Below are 18,387 nucleotides of genomic sequence, written 5' to 3'. Positions count from 1 at the left end.
ACGCACAAACGCAGGCACACACGCACGCAGGCACGCACGCAGGCACGCACGCACACACACACACACACACACACACACACACACACACACACACACACACACACACACACACACACACACACACACACACACACAAATGTAAAGACAGTTACTCTGAAATATTTCTCTTCCACTCAGTCAAATAAAGGTCTTGACTCTTGTGCCACATTTCTTAATGACAGTAAGTCCCTATATTATTCAACTAATAGCATCTTTTAGCCAGCCCCATAATGTTGTGAGCCAAAGGTTGACTCCTAGATCTGATAAGTACTGTATTTCAGGCGTGAGCATTTTTCGACAGAGTGTCCTATAATTGGGGTCGATATCTTTTCTCATGTTGTATCCCAGGATAGAAGACTCTCCAAATGGCTGCCAAGGCAGCAAACTCCTATCCTGAATCCTCCTGGCTTCAACAGCACCCTCACCCTCGACACAGATGGCCATCATCTTAGCATTCCTTCTCCTCAGCTCATCAACCTCCTTCTCCATTCTCTGTTTGCCATACGCTGCCACTCTGTTCCAGAATGTGGTATTAAAATGTTGATAGAGTCTCCAGTCTGCCCCGTTCCACTCCAAGGCTTTAGCTCTCAACTCAGGGGTCAGTCGAGACGCAGATGAAGCCTTGCGGGCGTTGAGTTTAAAGAACAGCAGGTCCTCCATGGTCCAACAGAGAGTGTCCTTGAGCAGGATGAGAGACTCCTCAAAATATTCTGCTATTAGGACCAGATGAAAACGCTTGGACAGACTATGAATAACCCTCAGAACACGAGGGTCATCCGCCTCCATGTTATTATCAAACCCCAAATCAAAAAGGAGCAGATTTCTCAGGTAGAATGAATTGTAGGCATCTGGGGTGTAGAAGGCCCAAGGGCTGTGCAGGAACTCTGCCAGTTTGTCATCTCCACGGATCCTCCATGTGAGGGGGATTGCTCTGCGATAGTAATGGAATGATGAGTCAAAGAGTTCAGCTGGGTCACGTAAGATGGTAATGTACACGGTATCCACAGGCAGAAGCTTGGCCACCTCTTGAGCATCAAAGCGCATGTGGTTACAAACAATATTGAAACACTGCCCAGGCTGGTAGTCCTTCACCTGAGAACACAGGAATGGTGATGGGTAAAAGAAGTCGTTGCGACCATCAGGGAAGGCAAACTTTAACTTGTGCCTCTCTCCAAAGCGGAAGAGGATATTGAGTAATGTGCTGCTTGCAGTCTTATGGGTCTTCATGAACATGATGTTCACTTTGGGATGGCACTCTTCTGACTGGGTGTTTGCGCTCTGCAGTGGGATGGTCAAATTCTTCTGCAATGCTTTTGACATGCTTTGCGCACACGTGGGAGCAAATGAGCCCCTGTGAACAAAGTACATGAATTAGGAGGATAAATATACATGTAAATACAAATGTGTGTGATTTTGCCTCGTCAAAATAAATCTTTATTTCTTCCTTAATGTACCTACGCTTGCATGTTGACTTGGTTTGAGGTAGATAAGCAGTACAGTACCAGCATGATGCCAGTCAATACAGTCCAGAGAACCACCCCTCGAATCAGTGACTTGGGCTTCCTCCCTCTCATTCCAAACATGGTTACACATAAAAGTACCTGAAAAGGACAAATTAACTTGACCAGTTAGACTGACACATACATGTAATGTGTCATTTACACAATCGTATAGATAAAATGTTATCTTATTTCATTGTTCTAATACTTTACCCCTTTGCCTACAGTGATTGCAACAGGGTGACACAATGACACAATTCTGAATGTTTTGGACCATATAAATTGGGTTGTACTCAAATACATTTTATGCTAATGTTTACATAGACTATTACCAATGTAAAGACACATTACAGGCACTAAAATACAACTCATCTTTGTCTCATCTTTCATGTTTAGTTAATTGTTGTTGTTAGTCCTTACTGTATATGAAGAGCTGCAGTCAGTGACAAGAATAGAAATGTCTCCATTTCTGTTTATTATTCTGTTGATTGGGCTACACATTTATTTGGGCCTTTAAAAGTATTCTAACTACCCGTATTTTCCGGACTATAAGGCGCACCGGACTATAAGGCGCACTGTCATGAATGGTCTATTTTCGAACTGTTTTCATATATAAGGCGCACGGGACTATAAGGCGCACATAATAGACGCTACTGTTGCATTATGCATCCAACAGATGGAGCTGTGCTAAAGGGAATGTCAATGAATGATCCATATATAAGGCGCACTGGACTATAAGGCGCACTGTATTTATTTTTAGAAATTAAGGGCTTTTAAGTGCCTTATAGTCCGGAAAATACGGTAAGTGTGGCTTATTGTAAGGATTAAGCTATGATAAACAACTCTGGGTAATAAAGGTTTCATGGGAAAGAACACAAATAACTGATAAGCATGCATGAAAATGCTGCCGCAGTCTTTTCAAAGCAAAGAGCCCATATGTTTACATAGCAAACATGTTTATGGTTCGGTTATTCAGCCCCCGAAGTGCTGCTCCTTGGCATTGTACGATTGCCTATGTTAAGAAATCAGGAGGGTTCATCTTACCCATTACAGTACATTGAGCAAAGTCAAATTTTTGGAATGAGAATGGTGGTGCTACAGGTTACTGTACATGGGGTCCCTCAGTGGTTAGGGTTCATCCACCAAATAAGCAAGAGCACTCAACAAATGTCATGGCAATCCGTCCATTCGCTTCTGAGATTGTGTACAAATGGAAATGTAGGCTTATATGGGTGGCATCGAGACACCTACAGTACTAACATTACATTAGAGCCCTCAGCCAAAATAGGATAAATCAACAAAATTACATAATATAGAAACTGCCTGTGATTTATGTATGAGCAGCCCAAAAAGTGTACTATATTTAATTCAATAATAGCAGGCGAACAATGCAGAGAACATTTTCGGCTAACTTTAAATAAGAAATACTGAATGGATTACAGATCTTAATAATGATCATGTCTGACAAAGACAGGCTGCCAATGTGTCTATACTGAAGTGCCTGTATTAGACGTGTCACATGGAAATCACTCCAGGGACTTCAAAATATGAACTTCTGATAAAGACTCCATTATTGGATTCATATGACTATTATGATTCTCTCCGGCCCCTTTTAACGAGACTGCATTTTGCTCAACAATTAATAATAGTTCAAGATTACGTATGAAATGTCAACATAGAGGCATAAACGGAGATCATATAAGTAATTCTTCATCTACTCTGTTACATTGTATTTATCTTTCCCATTTCAAATACATGGTTACTGCTCCATTATCTGCTTGCGGGATCTGATTAGAATGTGTTTCAGAAGAAAAAGAATATCGAAATCAGTCAAATTGATGTCAACTGAAAATGTATTTCAAATTTCACTCCACAGTCACATCTTTGTGAACTCAGGGAGTTTTTCTTAGACATAATGTCATCAACACAAATTCTACCAAGTAGAAATCAAAGAAGTAAAAGGTTATTTAAAACAGTTCAGAAGTTGGTTGTTTGATTTACCTGTTGCGAGGTAGAGACAGCTGCATCAATAGCATCCCTGTGAAGGTACTGTTTGTTTTCAATGCAGGCTGATAAACCATCCCCTAGCCCTGGGTATACTATACACACACTGACCAAAGTTAAATCTCATTGGCTGTGAGGGAAACTGGCAGAAGTTGCATATAAATTCCAATTGGCCAACAAAAAGGACATTTGTGTCATTTCCTTTTCTGTGGATTCATTCCTCACCCATGGGAAAAGTGCACGATCCTGTGAAACCTGAAATGTCTGTGAAACTGTAGTCTCTACTCACCCATGACTTCACTCTATGCAGGGGGTCTGCTTACAAATGCAGGTATTGGATGTCTTTCCCATCGACCAGGAACGCTTCCATGTCTTCTGTTGTTGTGGAGACTTAAGTTTGAGTCTGCTGACATCATCATTGCACCTAGAAGGAGAGGACTGAGTGACAGCTATGACTTTTCCTGAAAGAGAAGCAAAAGAACTATAAGGTCTGACCCTCATTGTTCAAGGAGATTTCATACTGGACACTTAAAAAGGAGACTTTAATATTCTGTGTAGTGTGTACAACTGTACATGCCACTGCCACAATGCCTATCTGACATGCTAAACAGAAGTTGAGTAATCATGAGAATAATTTAAAAAGGAAAAAAGGAAAGGGACATAAATTGATGCATAATGTGCTTACTGAGCTTAAACAGGAAAAGACAGAAAATGTTATCATGGATTGTTCACCATTGCAAATAGTCAGCAGACAGAAACTGGTCAAAACAAGGCAGGTTCTATAACAACAGTGTGGCTTATTGTGCAGTGTGTAGTGCTTGCCATATTAGCCTATAATTAGTGGTTGCTATAGGCAACCAGACTAATGTTCTTGTAATCATAGAGTTGTATGCTTGTAATAGGGGTTCAAGAAAGAACTTGCCTGTGGAGGGCAGTGTTGTACTTGTCAGTGTGTACAGTGTGCCGGAAATGAAAATAATCAGCAGAAGGAGGAATCTGGTTTATGCTTCGTCGTACGACGGCGTAGCGCAGTGAAAATAGACGATCTAGAAGCCCACACCTCTTCGCATCCATTCCTCAGTATGGTTCCCAAACTTTTCAGGTCGTGAACCAAAAAAGAGATTATTAGACGTTTGCCCGGAACCTAAACTAGAGAAAACTATTTTCACTACTTCACTACTTATTTCTTTTTATGTATTAAGTTTCTTAGATGTGTTTGTTTGAACATATAATACAATTCATAATTCATAATTTTGTATTTATTTCTAAAAAATAATTTTATTTTTTGGGGGGAGGAGGAAATCTTTTGAAATATATATTTTATTTTTTGTAGGAAAAGAAAATGGGAATTTTACTCGAGTGAGTCGTGACTCGTGACCTATGCTCGTGACCCCCCAAAAAAATCGGCCCGCGACCCACAAATGGGCCGCACCCCAGTGTTTGGGAAACAGTGCTTTATGTGTTGTGTGAGTGAGCTTGTAGATCAGCTATGATAGCATGTTCGCCACAGTAGTCTGTCATACAATGAACCAGGCTTAACTACCGCGGAAGAGGGAAGAGGGCACGGTGCGGTGTGTGAGGTGTGAGCTATATTAACACTGCCTTGTAGAAACCAGCTACGTGCAAAGGTAACTTGAATCCTACGACATTTTACCAATATTGTGGTTATTGTTCATTGAACGCTGTCTGCCGTCGCACCGATATGTTTTGTGCAGTTATTGTGGTTAATAATGGCGCGTAGTTAAGGTAAAGTGTGACGCTCTCTTGTTAGCTGAGTTAGCTTAGCTCGATACGTTATCAACAAAGACGTTTGAGTCGCTGGTGGAATGTAGAATACGTAATCTATCTAAGGGGTTTTGACTCTTGAGTGACCCCGACGTTTGTTTTAATCTGAAGCGTTTGTTATAATGTTGGTGGTGGTTGAACTCAAATGATATCAGCTCCGTCTGTGTGTTAAATAAATGGAAAGTCTATCATGTGTGTTAAAATACAGGGAAGGTCTAGTAGCAACAGTAACTACTACATTTACTTAATTATTGTACTTAAGTCTTACGTATAATTTTGAGGTGTTTTGTGTTATTGTACTGGAGTAATTTCCAATACTTTTACTTCTACTCTACTAAATCTCAGAGGCAAATATTGTACTTTACTACATTTATTGATTATTATTATTACAAAACAAACATACATTAATCACTTCACTCCAGCCCTATATATCGATACCAATACATTGGTACTTTTACTCAAGTACATTTGTAATTGAGGACGTTCACTTGTAACTGAGTATTTCTACATTGCAGTATTGATAGTTTTACTCAATTAAAACGTGAGTATTTTTTTTCCACCATTGCTCTTCGGTTCGGGGGAGCGAGCTGTACGAGGCCTCTAGCTTCGTAGCTAACACGGCTAATCCGGGTCAGCGAAATGAATTAAAACCTTGGAGTTTGACCCGTACGTTTATGTTACGTTAGATTCCAACTGCACAACTAACAACGTCCATATAGTTGGTTGTAGAATAGATCCACACACCGGCCTGCGACGAGACTTGAGCCTTTAAATCCACATTGACATGATAGGCCAGAGTTTCGTTTACATAAGTATTACTTCCTCATTGAGCTGAGCACTTCAGTTGCGTTTCTGTCAGTGGTGCTCAAACCTTCTCATGTCAAGGACTCCCAAAATGATATATTATGTATTTGGCCACGGACCCCCATCTCAAAATATTTAGTTCCAGGGACCCCCAGAAGCAAATATCTGAGTTACAAATGACTGAGATTTGTTAAAAGATTTGCATACATTTTCACGATTTTTCAAAACATTGCAGATCTGCAAATTTTCAATAGCTAAAGTATAAAATAATTCATGGCCTAAGTAAAAGTACAGAATTCAAAATGTACCTGAGTAAAAGTATTGGCATCAAAATGTACTTAAAGTAATTAAAATTACTCGTTGTACAGAATGTCCCATTTCAGGTTTTCATACGTGTTAAAATCTTTTGAAAATAGCAGATTTACAAGTTAAAAAGTATTGGAAATACTCAAGTAAGGTAAAAATACCTAAAAAATAATTAAATTAAGTAAATCTACTTTTCACCACTGCCATTTTTTTAATAATCTTGTCACGTCTGGCCTTTTTCATGTCGTCCTACTTTATAAACATCCAAATGAGTGTCATCTTAACCTTTTGTACTGTACTAGTTAGCTGTTAGCATAGTGTGCATAATAAGGAAGTGGTTCTAGTTTCCAATGGTACAAATCTGCCTTTCAAAATCGACGATATGAGGTAGCCATCATTCAGCTTGTTAATGCAGTGGTTTTCAACCTTTTTCATATCAAAGACCATTATTTATTCAGCATTTGAGCCACAGACCACCATTTGATGAGATTCAGCCTCTCAGACCCAAAACCTGGATTATTTTGTAATCATTGGATAAGATTTTGTCCACAATTGCGTGCTGTATTGTACTATAGGAGAGATAAAACAGGCAAATGTTGATCAAAATAAAATATATATTTTTTTTCTACATTCTCTAATTGTGTAGACCTCTTGTAAACTAAGTAATGCAGATGTTTAAGAATAATTTAACTCTTAAGAATGTAAAATGTTTCATTTTACACTCCAGAGTTAAAGATCCGTAAAGGTCCATTTGGTTACCAACTCCATCATTTAGCTGGGAACCCCCTCAGGTACCACTGGTTGGAAACCACTTTGTTAATGTATGGAACACAATTAGACATTAGGGTGAGCAACATGACCCAGAGAGAAATCAATCATATGCTTTTAGGCCTACCCGAAATCCTAATCCAGGAGAATGAAATGTATTTATTTTTAAATCAAGGATGCCGGAGACATTTCTTGTAGACATAACATTTTATTTTAACTGAAAAGGTTTGGGTTAATCAGTTACTTGGTTTCCTATTGTCTCTGTTGGGGGGGGGTAGCAAAGTGATGTCAGAACTGTCTCCCCTAGCTCTGTACTTGCAGAAGTGTCTAGCAGATAATATACTGTATGGATAGAAATACAAAAAAAAAACGTCATTATAATGTTTTTTTGTCTTCACATGGCCACTTACAACATTAATTGTTATGTTTATGCGAATTGTATGGCATATGATTAAAGATGGCACGTTGATGGGTTACAACGGATCTCTGTGCTAATCTCTGTACTTTCTAAACGTGTGTATGTTAGGTGGGAAAATTGAATTATGTAGAGTGCCTATTTAACTGTGCATGTATTGTCATCATATTCAAAGTAAAACTAATATTGTAGGGGGCTTGGGTAGCACAGGAGTCAAGTTCCTAACCCAATACCGGAGCCCAGGGGTTCGAAGCCTCCGGCTATGACCGGCCAGCTTCCGGACAGAAACTGGGCGGGAAATGTGATCTGTCGCTGCACCAGGCCACTCTAGGTTTCAGGGCATCTGTTCAATGGAGTGTGGAACTAGGCGGAGTAGGATGTACCTCTGAATGCGTTACATCCTCCCAATGAAACTCTCAAGTCCTCACTATCGAATGAAAAGAAGTGGCCTTGGTGTTGTTTGACTATGTGGGGCGTAAACAGTGACGAGGAACCAGAATACATGCAGAATTGGCATAAGGACTAAGACAAAATATTGTCCTCCCACAAAACAAAGCTTATCTTGTGTATACTTGCTCTGTTCCTTTCCACCCTTTGCCCCCTTTTTAAAGCTCAGCCAACAGAATGCTTTAACCACTGTTAAGGATGTCCGACATTCATTTTCCTTTGTTTTAAAGATTTCAGGCTTGGATCCGAGGTCCTGTGCCGTTTGTCTCGAACCCATCGATTACTACGGCTGCAACCCTGGTTAAAACCTTTTTGTTTTTGTCTAAATTAAGGAGTTGGATGCGGATGGACAAAACATTGGATCTGGACTAGGATTAGAGGATAAGGACCACATCTACATCTATTTGTGAACCAGAAGTGAGCTTAAAGCCTGCAGTACCTCCATTCAGTGTTATCAGAGCCTGTCAATACACCACCATGGCGGATGGACGGATCTATGTGGGGAATCTTCCAATGGATGTCGCGGAGAGAGACATAGAAGACCTCTTCTTCAAATATGGAAAAATACGGGACATCGAATTGAAGAACAATAGAGGCACTATTCCGTTTGCCTTCGTCCGCTTTGAAGACCCACGGTGAGTTTCAGGGATAATCTTGGGCACGTTAAAATCGCTATTCCTCTTGTTGGATACGTCTAACTCCTAGGCTTTAATAACGTCTCCAGGAGCTGGCGGCAGGGATTTGGATGGAAACTCTTTTCAAGGTGTATGTCCTTTAGTCAGACAGGCGTACTGTAAGGAGTTCTGTGCTCTCTTAGGGATGATGACGATGCCGTCTATGGAAGGAAGGAACAGGGATGGAAATTGGGATTAGGCTTAAATAACGTCTCCAGGAGCTGGAATCAGGGAATGGATGGATGGAGGAGGATTTTCCGACCTGTATGTCCTTTAGTCAGACAGGCTGTAAGGAGTTCTGTGCTCTCTTCTCTTAGGGATGCTGATGATGCCGTCTATGGAAGGAACGGATATGGATACGGGGATACCAAGCTACGGGTGGAATACCCTCGCTCCTCTGGTGCTAAATTTGGCGGACCTATGGAAGGGGGAAGAGGAGGAGGAGGAGGAGGAGGGGGGCCTGGAGGGCCTAGGGGAAGGTTTGGACCCCCAACTCGAAGATCTGAATTCCGGGTCATAGTGACTGGTAGGTGGACGTTATGAGTTGTAGACAGTTTTTTTTAAAGTTTTCTCTCTCATGGCGGACTCTGGAGGTCAAGGGGACTAAGTGGATGATGTCGAGTCAGCTGCTTAAGTCATGAAAGAAAAGAACAAAACAATCGCTAAACTCACTGGTCATGTTGGCTGCGTAAACTCAATGGTCATGTTGGCTTCATAACATCAAACACCGGCCATAGTGACTGGTAGGTGTGATTTTGTCAATGTTTTATTGAACACATTTTATGGACTTGTGTATGGCCTCCATTTTGTGTTTTGACCCTTCATGACATTCTTATGCGTTTATAGTCTATTGGAGGCTAGTCTCTGAATACTACGGTTCTTTAATATACCTCAACATGTTGTTTAAATATGCTCAAGTATATGTATTGTCTTGTAGTAATGGCCTTACGTTGATTTGTATCTTCTTCACACATGGCCAGGTTTTGTCTTTTTCACCCAGCTGCAATTTTGTCACATCCACTTCCAGGATTACCTCCAACTGGGAGCTGGCAAGACCTCAAGGATCACATGCGTGAAGCTGGTGATGTGTGCTTTGCGGATGTGCAGCGAGATGGTGAAGGCGTTGTGGAATTCCTTCGCAGGGAAGACATGGAGTATGCTCTGCGTAGACTGGACCGGACGGAGTTCCGTTCTCATCAAGTGTGTACACATCTTATGCTGCGTATCATTCTTACGTATCCTATTCATATGCACAGTGTTCTAGTAACAATTATCTAATGATTTCTCTTGTCAACTCATTGCAGGGTGAAACGGCATACATCCGTGTCTACGAAGAGAGAGTTACTCCCAGCTTTGGGGGTCGTTCACGTTCCCGTTCCAGATCTAGAGGGCGTTATTCTCCCCCGGCCTATGGGGGCAGAGGGTCCCCCCCTCAGCGCTACCAGTCGCCGCCACCACGTCATGCTATGTCCCGCCATAGTCCACCTTCCAGGAGACCACAGCATAGCCCACCCCCACGCCACTACCGTTAGACAAGTCCACCATACATGGGCAGTAAAGGATTTGAATTTTTGTAATGATATTCTACTTTTATTTTTTAATTTGACTTTATCCCAGGCCCCCCCTATGTTGCACCATTTTCTGCCCTTTGCTTGCGATTTACATTCCATGATTAGGATTCCTTGCCAGTTGCCACCCATCATTTCCTCGCCTTAAAGATTAGGATTCACTTCCTTGGTAAGTTCAAGATGCACTAAATGAGAAAACCTTTTGTTGCACAACTGATGACGTTTCTTTTATTTAAAGAAATGATGACTGCTCGCAGTGCTCGTTGATTGGTCTCTATTTTCAAATTTAACGATAGTAAAATTTTACATTTAACTAATTGTGATTCTGCATCTTGAAATGTTAAATGCTTAACAGAGGCTTCTGTTGTGTCAAAGTGCTGTTTTAAAGTATGGTGAGGCCTTTTTTTTTCTTTTTTGTAATTGAGCCACAATATAATACTTCCTTTGTATGTCTGGCTGTATGGCTATATGAGTGTTGCTGTTAGAATAGTGACACAACAACAGAGCATCACCAATCATGTCATGATTTTTGTTGGCTTATGTTAACGTCATTAAACTGTATGAGGTTTTCTTTTCATTTTTTATGCATTTTTTTGAAATAAATGAAAGGAAATTTTACTTGACTTTTTTTTTTAAATCTTTCCTTAGTTATCCATTTTTATTTAAGTAGTATTTGATGGTCCATATTGAGACAATTGTACATGGGTTAACACGGTTTCTGGTGGCTGGCCATAGAGTGAACCTGGTGGATGTCAAGTGCCCTTTAGTCAGGGACACTATCTGATCGATTTTGAATACTTTATTGGTCAAAAATGTAAACGGCACAGAAGAGTAAAACACAAAGATGACACAGAAGTCCTGGAGACTTGTTTCCATTGTGATCATCCTTTGTAATCATCTGGGTGATTTGCATGCCTGTTACATTTTGATAGAGTATGTAACGTGTAGTTAAGTAAAAATGTTTAACATTTTTTCAATGTTTAATCTGAACAAGGTATGTCAGTTGGGTTCATCACTGATTTTTGGTTACCAATTCTCAAATCCTTTATCAAAAGCCCTTGAAGAAAGCTCTTGATAATGCTTTATTATATATTCAAAATAGTTATTGTTTTTAACATTAATTTCTGTTCAATTCTCTGCCTTTTGACTCCCCATGAAACCCACTTAATAATTATAAATGAAAATGCAGCATTCTCTATATACAGTATTTTCCACTGATGGCAGATACAGGATTCCTGGAGCAACAAACCTGCTTTGTACTCACTCAACTTGGTGATTTGAGACGGTATGTGGGGGCTAATGCCATTTCCAATCGGCCTTAAATGTGGCAGTTGACCAGATTATGGTCCAACTATGGTCATTGTACATAAATGGAGATCTTTTAAGTATACTGGGGTTATTTCAAAATCTCAGAAGCTCACAACGGCAACGGTTGCATGAGCTTGTAGATCAGCTATTTTCGTGGGTTGGAGGATTTTGATTTGCATATGGAGAAAGTACACTTGATGCATTTACTGGGACCGGCTAAACAGTTTCTAGAGCCAGTGAGATGTGATAAAATGAGAGATGCGATGCGACTCTTTCAGCCCTGTTAACTGAGCATGCACTCATGATTTATGCCCCATAGCACAGCCGAAAATAGCATACCTAGTACAAGGTTCATAAGACTGAAGTCAAGTCTAGACCTGCCTCTCCCTACACCCACTGCTGTCACTACTTGCTGTCAGAGGAAATGGCATCGATGCGGTCTGTGATGGTGACTACGCATGCTCAAAGCATGTGACGTTTCCATGGAAACAAATGCTTTTTTCCCTCTCAAACCACAATTTGGTTAACCCGGCCTAATCCCCACCTGGTACAGTAACTCAAGTGTGTGTGTGAGAGGCAAAACAAATATTAGCCTAATATATTATGATTATTATTATTTATTTTCCTCCAACTTTGGTGTGACATCTCTCCCAGGTTTGGGTTTTTAGGGTGAACATTCTTAGTTGTGGTCCACAACATGTGGGGTCAAAGGACCTGCTGTGGTTTGCATTGTAACTTGGTTCAATGCCTCTACCATTTTGGGTGAAGCCAAGGTTGTCAGATTTAAACTTAGACCTAGTGCACTCTGCTCTCAGAAACGGTGGTAATTTATGTAGAAAAGGTGGCCTGTTTCCATGTTCAAGGCCTTTGTTATCTCGTGCACAAATGCACATACAGCACAACTGTGCAGGCTGTGGAAATATAACACCAAAAGAGACACAAAAAAGCAGTGCAAATAGACTTCCCACCTACACAACCATAGCTTGTCTAACCGTATACAGTATACTGTACATAAGTGGCCACTATATCACACAAGCCAGTGCATAGTGGCAGACTGGCAGTAAACAACATGGCAGTATAAATTGGAATACTGAAGTGGGTGTATGTGTGATGGTGTTTGAGAGTCAAAGTCCATATAATCCACATGACTGATTTGAGGTCAGGAGTCTAATGACCGGGGATTCAAAGTATCCCTGCGTCTCCTGTATCATGTTTGTTAATTTGCATGTATGTCTGTTAAGGATTGGATTTAGTTCTGATTCTTACATGCTCCACCAAAACTAACTGAAATGTGGTGTGTGTGTGTGTGAGATAACTGAAAACCTTTATGATTTCCATATCATAAAGGTTCTTCCTACTAGTTAAAATCAATCAAATATAAATTGATTTATTCCCCCAAAATATAGCAAAACTACCAACAGAGAACATTGTAGCATAAGAAGCTTTAGTGCAAAAAAAATAGTGTTTAATAAAATAAATGGTGTTATTAACATTCTCCAATGTTAATAACACACAAATCCAACAAACAGGTGGTTTTGATCTGCCTACTTCTGGTATTTATGAAAATAAACCTTCAAGTGGATATTGTAGGCATTTTGTCTGGAGGCCTGCATACACCGCTAGACACAACTTGTCTTTTTGCTCTGCGGTGCTCAAGATGTCCTACTTCAGTAAACAGTAAACACTTGAGCAGGAGTGAGGAAGCACCTGCTCAAGAGACTTTGAGCTTTATCAAACTGAATAACTCTTGAAAGAGGAAGTGAACAAAGTAAGGAAGGATGCAAATGAATAAGCTGTTTGAAGAAGCCTGCTAACTGCACAGACCTGCACTGACCTGTCCGTGTCCACACTGCCACAGGACACAGGATGGCTACAGCAGTGGTTCTGAAAGTGGTTCTACTTTCAGAATCAGAGGAACCATTTGAGAGACGGCAACACTGTTGTTATCACAGTGTGTTCATTCATTTTTATCTTAGACAAAGAGCCACTGTAGATCTAGGCCTTTCTTACCTACCCTCCCTCACACCCCCACATGGGTAGCCCTATGTCTCAGGGTCATATAGCCTACCGTAACATAATCATTAAATGTAGTAATTTCACATCCTGGTATCCAAGTGAACCTTATCCTCTCCTGTGTTTTCCCATACCTGCTGAATAGTATATTAAGCTGTTGCACATCAGATTGTCATTGTCATTTTTGTGCTCTGACCCTGTTCATGAACAGTTGGATTAAAACCTTCTTTGTTTGATACTTTTAACTTGTTTTGAGTTTATCTATTCCTTGAACAAAGCGTTGTCTAGTCTTTTGTGAATTTTTCCACCGCAATATCTACCTGACTGTAGATAATATCAAGGGCCTGCAATATGATACTTAAGTTATAAGAACTTCAAATCACATTTGTCCAGCTGGTTATTCATTCTACAAGATATTTTCTCTAGAGCAGCCACATTATACTAACCTAACCCCAGCATAAGTGCTGTATGAATCATAGCCTGTAGAAAAGATGGTATTAATCCAGTCCACCAGACGTGCGAGCACTCGAGATGTTTTTACCCAGATTAAAAAGACCAGGCATGTAAGGAATATCCTGGCCTGTGATTTTATTATTTTGTTCTATATATATCCACAGGTTGACAATAGACATAGCTAATGTTCTGGACACTATTTTATACAGTGTAAATATCCATAGATGTTCTACAGGTAGGCCTACTGTATATGATCTGGTGAAGGAATCCTTGTCCTGAGTTTCAAACATCAGTAATGCAATTATCCTTGACACGAATAATTGCATTACTGATGTTTGAAACGCATGACAAATACATTTTTCTAACTGGCACACTAATGAGAATAAGGTAAAACCTGCTTAGATCAAAATAGCCATGATTACATTCATGGAAGACTTTCAGTTGATAACAGATGAGATTAATGCCCTCTCCTGGTCATACAGGGATAAAGCAATAGCCATTTGTGCATATGTTCTCTTTTTAGTACAAGATGTCAACCTGACTTGATTGCAAGTTTAAGTAAGAAATTATTGTAAACTGGAATGTATGGTAGAATGAGGTTCAATACTGGTGCCACCAGAAGGACAAGACTGAAGATACAGTAAAGGATAGTAACCTAACAATATCAAGAACTGTCTTCAGTACTATGTCATAAAATGGTAATGCATTGTGTCTGCTTCACTGTTTTATACTGTTTTACTGTTTCCTAAAAAGAAGAAACAAAGGCAGATTTAGCATATGGCTCTGTTGCCTTCTTGCTGAACTGCTAGTCCCATGTTTTCCCATGCGGTACAGGTAGCTCTCATGTAAACAGATGACATACTTTGGGGTAATAATGATGAGTCTATTTCTTCTATCTTTTGGTCTTGTCAACATTAAAATACAAAATGCAATGATAAAACAGTATGCGTGAATGTATGTGTCCATGTCCAACCTTTTTTTCTCAAATAAAACTATACACAACACAGACTACAAAATATATTGTTTAATACACAGTAAATGAATAACAGTTAATTGACAATTTAAGAAGACATTGAAAAAATAAAAATAGATTTATTTCAATTGGCTCATTTTCACCTGTTCTGTCCCCTATAATCAACTAAAGCCTGTGTGCATTTCATATTGCAATTTCATAAATATGTAACAACTTATTATTATTCATTTTTATAATAAATTTCTTTTGTGTTAACATTGTGTATACTTTACGTCTGTTGACCACAAATACATCACGATCAGCAATACACAAACAGTTTTCAGAAGATAATGTGGAGACTGGAGACACATGTAGGCACTGATACCAAAAACACAGGAATTTATGCCACGGTGAACCAAACGTAATATGTATGCTGGATATTCTGTTGCGGTAAATGGTCCCATCTAAACAAAACGAAGGTTTGATACAGATCTTATGGAACTGGCACCTTCGCAGTCTGTGATCCCATAATAAAATATATATATTTCACATGTATTAGATTAGATGTCTTTATTATCCACAAGGGAAATTTGTTTTGCCTTGTTTCAAAATATACAACCACTGACCAAAATATAAATCTTCCAAATATATATTTGCTATATTCTGACCACCGGACAATATATTCTCACATATATTTCTTCTAAAATGTATTTTTGGCCATTTTAGTATATTTTGAAACACAATTATCATTTAGTACCCACTGCACACTTTTGTTGTAACTGTACATTTGCAGACATTTGTCCATATGTATCCATCCTAACTATTATGATCAGTGTAGGGCTGTCACGATTATGACATTTTACATGACGATTATTTATCACTCAAATAATTGCGATTAATGATTTAATTGTGTTTTTGTCGTTGACAATTACATTTCCGTTTGGCTTTTAGGCTTTGAAGTTGCACATGGTAGATATGACACATAACCTAAATATACAAAGAAAGTACTGACATATTTGACAACTTTATACTTAAAAAAGAACATTGATAGTGGAAATAGCCGATCTACAAGCTCACAACGCGTCGCGATGCGACACGTTGTGAGCTTGCAGATCTGCTATTTCCTCTATTTTTTACTTTTAAAAAAACTTATGAAAACTTTTCAACATGGAAACCATTATGACGATTATGAAAAAGAATCACGATTATGTCAAAAAATCACGATTAGACAATTATGTAATAATTGTGACAGCCCTAGATCAGTGCACACTATTAATACCACGCCTAGGGAGCAGTTAGGGGTTAAGAGTCTTGCTCAGGGACACTTCGATACATAGACTCTGGGGGGTGAATCGGAGACCTTCTGATTCCAAGACACTGGCCTCATCTCTACCTACCCATAATATTACCTTATAGGATCCTGCTTGATAATGTTGAGGCTTTGACAGGAAAGCCTCTGATTACTGTGGCTGGTTCCACACAATGTACTCAAAAGACAAAACCGTAGTCGTATATCCACCTCAAGATTCAATGCAATGCCCTATAATCTCCACAGCCTATTCGTTGACCTCCCAAGACACCCCTAAACCGCCCATGCATCAAGAGGCCTGGCTGTCTGTAGAGCCTTGAGAGGCGTAATGCTATCATTGGTAATATGGCCAGCTAGATAAATCAATCATATAATCTCGCTTTCTGGAAATAACACAAATAATCCAAGGATGCGTGGGGAAAACAATACATGCAGGAAGCAAACCATTGTAATTCGGAATGGAAAGCACAAAGCAGACAAGTGTGGACTGCCTGGCAGGGGGTCAGACTGTATTAAATACAGGAATTCCTTTGGGGAAATGTAGATGGTCTGATATTTCTGATAATCACAATTTAAAACTTTTTATAAACCTTTTATTTTAGCCACAGTAACCATGGCATCCCTATTTGGCCAAATTTTCAAAGATTTGTCGTACAAAGAAGTAGTAAGGCTTAAGTGGTTAAGAAAATGCCAGCCACACACCATGATAAACTACTTGGAGTGGGAGCAAGTGATAGGATGCCAGAGAGCCTTCCCTGCTGAGTCACTGAAGGAGGCCTGGAATATGTCCACCGTATTATGGAACTCATTGTGGCATTGGCTTCAGAGTCATACAATTTTAGAGGCCACCAGGCAGCAAAAAGAAAGACAGGCTCCAGTCCAACTAGAATATATCAGGATTTGTTGAGGCAACAACAATGCACAGACTAGGCTCACACATCCAGAAAAATACATCAAAACGTCAGCTGTCAAAAGGTCAGTAGTGTAATGATGAGTACTCCATAGTGCTCTAAAAGGTATACAGGAAATGTCCCAAACGTTTGTACCAATAGACCACAAATCTGCTCCAACTACTGTGCTTAAATTCCCAAAGAAGAAAACTCAAAATGTTTTCTTGATAATCTCCTTGGGTAAGTGTCAAAGAAAGATGACAGTGATGTTACCTAATATTTGACAAGGACAGACAGATTTAATAAGGTCTGCCATACTAGTGCTATAACAACACCTATCTGCCTGGATGTTACTCGAGCGGTGCTAAGTTGGCTGAGGCGGACTTCGCCTGAGCTCGCTCGGTGGTGCCTCTCGTGGCTCAAGTCAGCTTCAGACGGGAGCGCCTCCGTCAGTGTGGGAGTTTCGCTCAAGCGGAGTGAGTGGTCTGCCGCTGAGAGTGAGCGGTCTGCTCCAAAAATGTGGGCGACAGTGAATTGGTTACCCATGAAAGCACTAAAGGTGCTGGGGATTCATGCAAACCTAACAGCTGAAGCTGATTTCGCCATAAATCATTGCAGTGGCCAGACATTTTGCTATAAGTCAGTGATTATAGAGTATTGGATAGAAGAAACCAATGACAGCAGAAAGTCCAGGCATGAGGACTTGTTGAGCATGTGTCAAGGACTATGTGTATCTAATACATATAGTTATTCTCAAACATTTACTTTCAAGTTTTACTTTGATATGCAATAGGCCATAGACACTGATTAAATAAAAGTCCTGTTTAGTTTTTGTCTCACCCCCTCCCCACTCTTTCCATCAGAGTTACAACCCCATAATTTCAGGTCCATTTGGTAGCTAAATCTCAATCGTCATTTAGCTTGGGAGCCCCAGGATCCCCTTCAGTGATGGAATATTTCAAGGAGGGCTGTAGTGAGTTTGCAAATCACTCTTTGTACAGTAAGTTGCCCTGGACAGCAGACAATCAGGGACGGATAATGGACCAGGGGCCCTTGATTACCAGGCCTAGGGGGATCTGTGCTGCAAGGCCCATCGACAATTTACTAAATGTATGTACTGTAGTTTAATGCTCATACATGTGGACTAAAAGAG

The 18,387-nt window shown here is 39.9% G+C and overlaps 2 protein-coding genes across 2 annotated transcripts; one reads left to right on the top strand and one right to left on the bottom strand.

Annotated features, from left to right (window-relative positions):
• Nucleotides 1-237: 237 nt before the first annotated feature.
• gal3st1b (galactose-3-O-sulfotransferase 1b) lies at nt 238-1,359 on the bottom strand (the record flags this gene model as incomplete). Its single annotated transcript, XM_080743442.1, has 1 exon — nt 238-1,359. One exon carries the CDS (start codon nt 1,357-1,359, stop codon nt 238-240), a length of 1,122 nt encoding a protein of 373 aa, XP_080599568.1.
• Nucleotides 1,360-5,012: 3,653 nt separating this feature from the next.
• On the top strand, nt 5,013-10,927 carry srsf9 (serine and arginine rich splicing factor 9). Its single transcript, XM_080743267.1, has 5 exons — nt 5,013-5,170; nt 8,400-8,702; nt 9,059-9,267; nt 9,769-9,941; nt 10,046-10,927. Exons 2-5 carry the CDS (start codon nt 8,545-8,547, stop codon nt 10,271-10,273), a joined length of 768 nt encoding a protein of 255 aa, XP_080599393.1. The 5' UTR covers nt 5,013-5,170; nt 8,400-8,544; the 3' UTR covers nt 10,274-10,927.
• Nucleotides 10,928-18,387: the final 7,460 nt, after the last annotated feature.

The sequence above is a fragment of the Nannobrachium achirus genome, assembly GCF_963921795.1.
Source record: "Nannobrachium achirus genome assembly, chromosome: 15".
NCBI lineage: Eukaryota > Metazoa > Chordata > Actinopteri > Myctophiformes > Myctophidae > Nannobrachium > Nannobrachium achirus.
This window is presented reverse-complemented; position numbering and strand designations above follow the sequence as displayed.

Coding starts and splice junctions, on each gene's coding strand:
- srsf9 (XM_080743267.1), top strand. CDS start 8,545: ATGGCGGATGGACGGATCTATGTGGGGAATCTTCCAATGGATGTCGCG. Junction 8,703..9,058: donor GTCCGCTTTGAAGACCCACG/GTGAGTTTCAGG, acceptor CTCTTCTCTTAG/GGATGCTGATGATGCCGTCT. Junction 9,942..10,045: donor CGGAGTTCCGTTCTCATCAA/GTGTGTACACAT, acceptor AACTCATTGCAG/GGTGAAACGGCATACATCCG.